Here is a 7,241-nt window from a genome sequence, read left to right as displayed (position 1 = left end):
TTTAATACCTTATATTTAATATTGTGAGCTTTTCGATCGGTTCAAGCTGTTACTTTGGGCTTGTTTATCTGTAAAGACAATCGGAGCGATTAATTAATCGGTCCGATTAATCAAAAATAGACTAGAATCGGCCGATACTGATGTGTTTGCTGATTAATTTCCCATCTACTGATTAATAACTACTAGACACAGTTATTATGGAAATAAAAGTTGCATTCATTGATTCAATTTCAATCTTCACTAGGTGTGCTGACAGAGTGCCAGTAGTGTGGTCCTTGCTGCTTGAGCAGGATGCCAATGACATCCTGCTCTTGCATCTTGTTCAGATAGTGAGGTTTGTTGTTTCGTTTTGGTGTATAGACAGTTGGTGTAGACAACTGTGTAGACAGTTGTTAAGATTTAGGCCATGAACATGTAAATGATTCCCAAAGCTATCTGAACAAAAATATAATTTTGTCAGTTGATATGGGATAAGGTTGTTTTGGCTAACTAAAGTAGAAACCCACTTAAAAATACATTTGTGTCCAACTATTCTATTCCTGAATCAGTACTCCGCAAAAGCAGCAAATTATTTGTTAGATAACTCTGTTGTATTGCGTGGACATGGTGCCTCTAGATGACAATTGAAAATGAAACAACAAAAATTGACCATTTGGAGCATTTTGATCATTGGTTCTCCCAAGAGAGCAAATACACTGCCTCCAACCTCATTTGTTGTGGCACTAAATGCTACAGATATACATTTATGAAAAAAGAAAAATACACAAAAGACAGATCAGTGATTGGGAACTATTCTTTGCACTAATCTTTTTTAAAGAGGGAAAAAAATACAAATTTCTTACACTATTTAACTAATTATATTTTTTTCAATAAGATAACCACTTTAGGTAATAAGGGTTAATAATTGGTATTTTTTTCCCTCTCATTCCTAGCGATAAAAAGTTATGGGGCACAGGGACTGGGAGTTTTGTTTTCCTAGGACGCTGGTTTCTTCAGATCCCTAATCTGTTTGATTAGATAGGTTTTCTCGTCGTTGAACTGTTCGTCATCGGTGCGATCCTTTTGGAAGTTGCTCAGGAATTCAATTAATTTAGTCTGATTCTTGAGGAGGATGTCAATGATTGGTTGCGTCTTATTCGGATTCGCCACAAAAACCTGTGGACAATTAAAAGGTTAATAACATGTCATTTGTGATGCTTGTCCATCTGCGATCAACGGTGTCACATACAAACAGCAGATCTACAAGCACACGTTGTGACCTTGTAAGGCATGCAGATATTCACTCACTATACGATTCCAATCACAATATTAGCTTCACAATTCTTTTTAACAACAAACTTTTCCAGACAAATGACCGAAACTTTCTTTTCTCTCTCTTTTTTTAACAATAAAAACATTTCAATACTGTATATTGATTTTGAACACCCTCTTTTCAATCCTGAGGAAGATAAGGCAACGGTACCATCCTCTATTCAATACCGTGTAGCAACTGGCAAGCAAATGGCAGGAACATTTTTGCACGAATCTCAAATCCTTGGATCACGATACATGCTTTTATTAAATCGATTTAAATTGTCTCCAGTTTATATCGATAATCGCTATCGGCTGATTGTCGGTTCACGACGCCATCATACGACAAAGAATAAATGGGTCTTACATTTGTATACAAGGGCTGTCCCTGACTAAGGATTTTTATAGTCGACTAGGATTGTCATTAGTCGACTATTAGTCAACTAGTTTTTTGTCAACTCTTTTTTTGTGGGGGCACTGGGGGCTGGTGAAAGTTACAGTACAGGTACGGTGTGTGTGTGATATTAAATGTGAGCTTAGTTTACCATAATCCCAGTGATCCGTAATCATACTCATCATATTCAAGGGCCATTGGAGAGAAATTAAACTACAGTCACTTTACTGCAGTTCAGAGGAGAGGTGTGTCTGTGTCCAGCTCGCCGACGCTCGTTAATGCGCCAAGGAAGGCAATTATGTTTCTGCAACTGTCAAATAGGTCTTCTACATGTATTCTAACTAATAAAATAACATTTTCGTGGCACTCAGCATGTCACCCTAGACATAATCGATCGATTATTCGACTATTCGACTAATGGAGGTCAGCCCTAGTCTGTATATGCAGCAGCAGAGTGGTGTACCTTGAAGACATGGAAAGCCTCAAACTGGATGTTAGGACTCTTGTCCCTGAGCAGGTTCATCATCAGCTTGAGGTTCTCTGGCTTGCTGATGTAGCGCGTCATCACTGTGAAGTTGTGTCTGTCCAATAGCAGCTCACCCAGCAACTGACGGAGCACACAGACAGGACAATAAGGTAAAGTTAGGATGCAAAAAATTGCAAAACATTTTTTTTTCATGATTGGTATTTATTACACATGGTACAGAAAAAATATCGCAATAATGCAGAAACAGATAATTAAAGCAGAAAAAAGGGAAAACAGAGAATGCAAAAGTAAAAAAAAACTAAAAAAAACATACATACATACATAGTATACATACATACATAAAATATGAAAATAATAAGGCAATATTCAGGAACATTCAAGTACAGTTCATATAATAGTCTGCTCAGTTTACAATTAGACAGTGCCTCCAGTGTGCGCCTCCCACTTATCACATTTTAACAAATAGTTGTCTACTTTGTTAAGAAGTCTGAAAGACAGTTTTCCCAACGCTGCTACTTGACCAAGTTGACTAAACCAAACATTCACAGAGGGGGCAGAAGGAGCCCTCCGGCCTCCGCTCACACATAATAAGTTTACGACCCAGCATTAACGCTGTTTGAGCCCAGTCCAAAATCTGATTCTGTCGTTAACTTATAGCCCATGTTTTTTGAAATTTTGAAAAAAAAAGTTAGCCTCGTTTCTCATCATTTTGGACCGTGGGCTATAGCCCATATCGTACGGCATACTATAGCGCGCAGTTTTTCATCATTTTTGAAGATTTGAAAAAAATGACGAAATGACAAAAACGATGGGTTATAGCCCATGTTTTTTGAAATTTTGAAAAAAAAAGTTATCCTCGTTTCTCATCATTTTGGACCGTGGGCTATAGCCCATATCGTACGACGTACGGCATACTATAGCGCGCAGTTTTTCATCATTTTTGAAGATTTGAAAAAAATGACGAAATGACAAAAACGATGGGTTATAGCCCATGTTTTTTGAAATTTTGAAAAAAAAAGTTATCCTCGTTTCTCATCATTTTGGACCATGGGCTAATGGGCTATAGCCCATATCGTACGGCATACTATAGCGCACCGTTTTTCATCCTTTTTGAGGATTTGAAAAAAATGACGAAATGACAAAAACGATGGGTTATAGCCCATGTTTTTTGAAATTTTGAAAAAAAAAGTTAGCCTCGTTTCTCATCATTTTGGACCGTGGGCTATAGCCCATATCGTACGGCATACTATAGCGCGCAGTTTTTCATCATTTTTGAAGATTTGAAAAAAATGACGAAATGACAAAAACGATGGGTTATAGCCCATGTTTTTTGAAATTTTGAAAAAAAAAGTTATCCTCGTTTCTCATCATTTTGGACCGTGGGCTATAGCCCATATCGTACGGCATACTATAGCGCGCAGTTTTTCATCATTTTTGAAGATTTGAAAAAAATGACGAAATGACAAAAACGATGGGTTATAGGCTCGTTATCCAAATCCCCTGTGGGTGGGCCTGCTGTCATGCTATCAGATGGGGGTCGGCGGCCATGAAATACAGATATGTCTGGGGGTCCTCGACATGAAAATGTTTGAGAACCACTGACAGAAACATGGGTATTTCAGAAAACTGTCCTGATGATTTAGAAGACATTTTGTAGAATCGGTTCTCAGGTCGAAATGGGTTAACAGCAGTAGCAGTAGAAGTAGAGGAGAAGATGCTGAAGGCCCATCTACAGCCTTACCTTCAGCGACTGCCTCTTTGTGACGTAGTTCTCAGAGTGCAACAGCTTCTCATAGTCTACGAAGATCTGCAATGACAGGAGAAGCACGCCTCAATCATACAGCATTACAGAACAATCCTGTCTGGGCAGAAAACCTGTTAGAACCGATCCACCGACGACGTAGTTGCCCTAGCTGGCTCTACGATCTGCACTTCCCCATCTGGACAACAAGAGGAAGAACAGATGTGTTCGAATGCTCTTCGTGGATTATAGGTCTGCTTTTAACACCATCATTCCCACCAGACACACAGATTCTGATGTATTGGTACCTGTATCGTGTGGTACCACAAGTAATCCTACTACTGCTATGTCTGCTATGTGAATATGGTCAATGGGATCCTACTGTACGTACATCATTGGTGTTTTGGTGAAGGTACTCACCGCATCGTAGTTCTGTTCTAGGTACTCGGCTATCATCACTTTGTGTCTTGTCAGAAGGTCCTTAAGGAGAGAAAAACAAGATCTATTGACAATACAGCATCTGAGCATAGTACAGTACACTTACACCATACTCTACAAATGTCTTCTAAATCATGACAGTTTGCTGAAAAACCTATGTTTCTATATCAGTGGTTTTCAAAATATTTCATGTCAAGGACCACAAAAATTATATATATTTGGCCAACGACCCCCATTTGAAAATATGTTTCTGGGACCCCCCCAGAAGCAAACATTTGAGTTAAAAACGTTCGCTCTGAAAGAATATACAGTATATTCCAAATTTGTGCCACATTTTCATGATTTTTCTAAAATAGCAGACCTACAAGCTCATAGCGCGGTAGATCTGCTATTTTTAAATAGCTAAAGTATAACACAAATACTAAAGTATGCTTAAAACACCAAAAAGGGTTCCCTGTTGCCCCCGCGAGTCAACCCGACTACGAATAAGCGGTTGAAGATGGATGGATTTAACCATTAAGCCTTACTTATGTTATACTTTAGCTATTGTAAAAAATAGCAAGATCTACAAGCTCATAGCGCGGCACCGAGTGCCACGCTACAAGCTTGTAGATCTGCTTTTTTTTTTTTATCGTGAAAATGTGGTGCAAATCTTTGAATATATTATATATTCTTTCACAGTGAACGTTATTAACTCAAATCTTTGCTTCTGGGGGGTCCCTGGAACAACATATTTTCAGATGGGGGTCGGCGGCCAATTACATATATTTTTGGGTTTTAAAGAAAACTGTCAGGATTTAGAAGTCATTTTGCAGAATCGTCCTCAGGTCTAAACGGGTTTAAAATGTTGCGTTTGGGCTACCTTAAAGGTGGCGAAGGCGTCGGAGGCGATGTCGAAGGTGGACATCTCCACATAGTTGAAGAAGCAGTGGAAGTGTTCCGAGTGCAGCACAACCTTGGCCAGAGGCTCATGACGGATGCACTCCCTCAGCATGATCCCACAGTTCAACGCCACCTGCGGCGTCTCGTACCTACAGAGAGAACACACAGCACGTTCAGATCACAACATTTATTTTCAAAGACTCTACAAAACAAAAAAAACCCCAATGTAAACCACTGTTTCTATACAGGAGGTGGTGACCACGGAGTATAACCTTGTGTCAGTGTATACCATATCGGCGGTCTGGTAAGTCGGTAGGCCAATCAGAGGCAGGCGGGACGTTACTACCATGTCTATAGACGGACGTAGTTTAGAATCATGCATGACGTCACTCTGTGATGATGCTTTTACTAATCGCCCAAAACTGGGGAGTATGAATAGACCTTAAACAGCGTCTCTGTACCCTTTCTGCAGTATGAAGAGGATTTCCTGATGAGAGCAGAAGTATTCCACGGTGGGACTCCTTGTCCCGATCTGCCTCCTCAGGATGTTGTTGAAGATCTGGCATACGTCTTTCTTTCCCTAGACACACAAACACACATCTTTTAATACCACGTAACTTAGATCTAGTACATCTTACTTTCCCCACACCCCCACACCCCCACACCCCCACACCCACATACCCCACACACACACACACACACACACACACACACACACACACACACACACACACACACACACACACACACACACATCTGGAGTACAGATTAATTAAATACATTTTAAATATTAAATTGTTAATTTGCAGCACAGTCCTCAATGACTTGAACAACGCACATGGCTTTTAGGAAATGATCATTTAATGTCAACAGGGGGCAGTGTTGCCATATGACATGAACAACCTAAGCTAGCTAGGCTCAAACCATAGGCATAGAGCTATTATGCTACAGTATATGCTAGTAATGGTACCCAATAGCATACAACAGCTCCATGACTAATACCCACTTCAAAGAGAAAGCACCACCAATCGGTGGTGACTTCATCATTGAAGTAGTCTCATTATTAGAACATCTTTGATCTGACATTATTGGAGAAAAAGGAAAAATATAATAGGCCCCCTTACGCATTGTGCTATACTTGCTCTATTTTAGAAAGATCGTGAAAACGTGGCGCAAATCTTTGAATAATATATTCTGAACGTTTTTAATATCAAATATTTGCTTCTTGGGGGGGGGGTCCCCTGGAACAACATATTTTCAGATTGGGGTCACGGCCAATTACATATAGGTTTGGGGTTCCTTCACATGAAATAGTTTGAGCATCACTGATACAGAAACATGAGGTTTTTCAGAAAACTGTCATGATTTAGAACAGTGGTTCCCAAAGTGTGGTCCGGGGACCCCCAGGGGTCCTTGAGAGAGTTCCATGTCCCCAGCTAAATGATCATTTGTACACTCTCAGAGTTAAACTATACAGTGATTTTACAATATAATTGGGGGTCCCAGAGATAGAAATACCATTAAATGGGTCCGTAGACTAATGCATATCAAACTGGGGGTTCTTGAAATTAAACAGGTTGAGAATCACTGCTAGAGCAGTAAAAATCTTCTCTTATGGGGGTCCCTGGCATATCTTTTCAAATGGGGGTCCGCGGGCTAATCAGTGTCCATTTGGGGGTCCTTGGCATGACTTTTTTTTACTTCTTTTTGACCTCAGGTCTTCATGGACTAATACCGTTCTTTAGTTCGTTCCTGAAGAAGACGTTGAATCAATAAACCAGTGGAGCTGAGTTCTTCATACCAGTGTTGCGGACGCTAATGTCGTTCTTTACCTCAAAGTCGACGACCTGCAGGTTTTCCACCAGCGTTATGAGCAGACCGCTGTTGTAGAGTTCCTGGGCCAGCTGGGCCACCGTCTCCGTGTGCGGCTCCTTGTCATTACTGCCGTACAGGATCTCCTTCATGGACACCAGGCACTTGGACACCTCCTCAGACGCCTGCAACACATG

At 40.3% G+C, this 7,241-nt stretch overlaps 1 protein-coding gene across 1 annotated transcript in view; it reads right to left on the bottom strand.

Annotated features, from left to right (window-relative positions):
• Positions 1-321: 321 nt before the first annotated feature.
• The window catches only part of cab39l (calcium binding protein 39-like), a 25,965-nt gene continuing 19,045 nt past the window's right edge, over positions 322-7,241 (bottom strand). Inside the window, exons 3-9 of the mRNA XM_080758797.1 lie at positions 7,065-7,229; positions 5,694-5,812; positions 5,213-5,381; positions 4,333-4,392; positions 3,913-3,978; positions 2,148-2,291; positions 322-1,155 (exon numbers count right to left, since the gene is read on the bottom strand). Of these exons, the coding sequence (XP_080614923.1) occupies positions 976-1,155; positions 2,148-2,291; positions 3,913-3,978; positions 4,333-4,392; positions 5,213-5,381; positions 5,694-5,812; positions 7,065-7,229 (903 nt within the window). The 3' untranslated portion in view covers positions 322-975. The remainder of the gene's footprint in view (positions 1,156-2,147; positions 2,292-3,912; positions 3,979-4,332; positions 4,393-5,212; positions 5,382-5,693; positions 5,813-7,064; positions 7,230-7,241) is intronic.

The sequence above is a fragment of the Protomyctophum bolini genome (genome assembly GCF_963924005.1).
Source record: "Protomyctophum bolini genome assembly, chromosome: 24".
Taxonomy (NCBI): Eukaryota; Metazoa; Chordata; class Actinopteri; order Myctophiformes; family Myctophidae; genus Protomyctophum; species Protomyctophum bolini.
The sequence above is the reverse complement of the archived record's forward strand: the minus strand, read 5'-3'. Positions and strand labels throughout refer to the sequence as shown.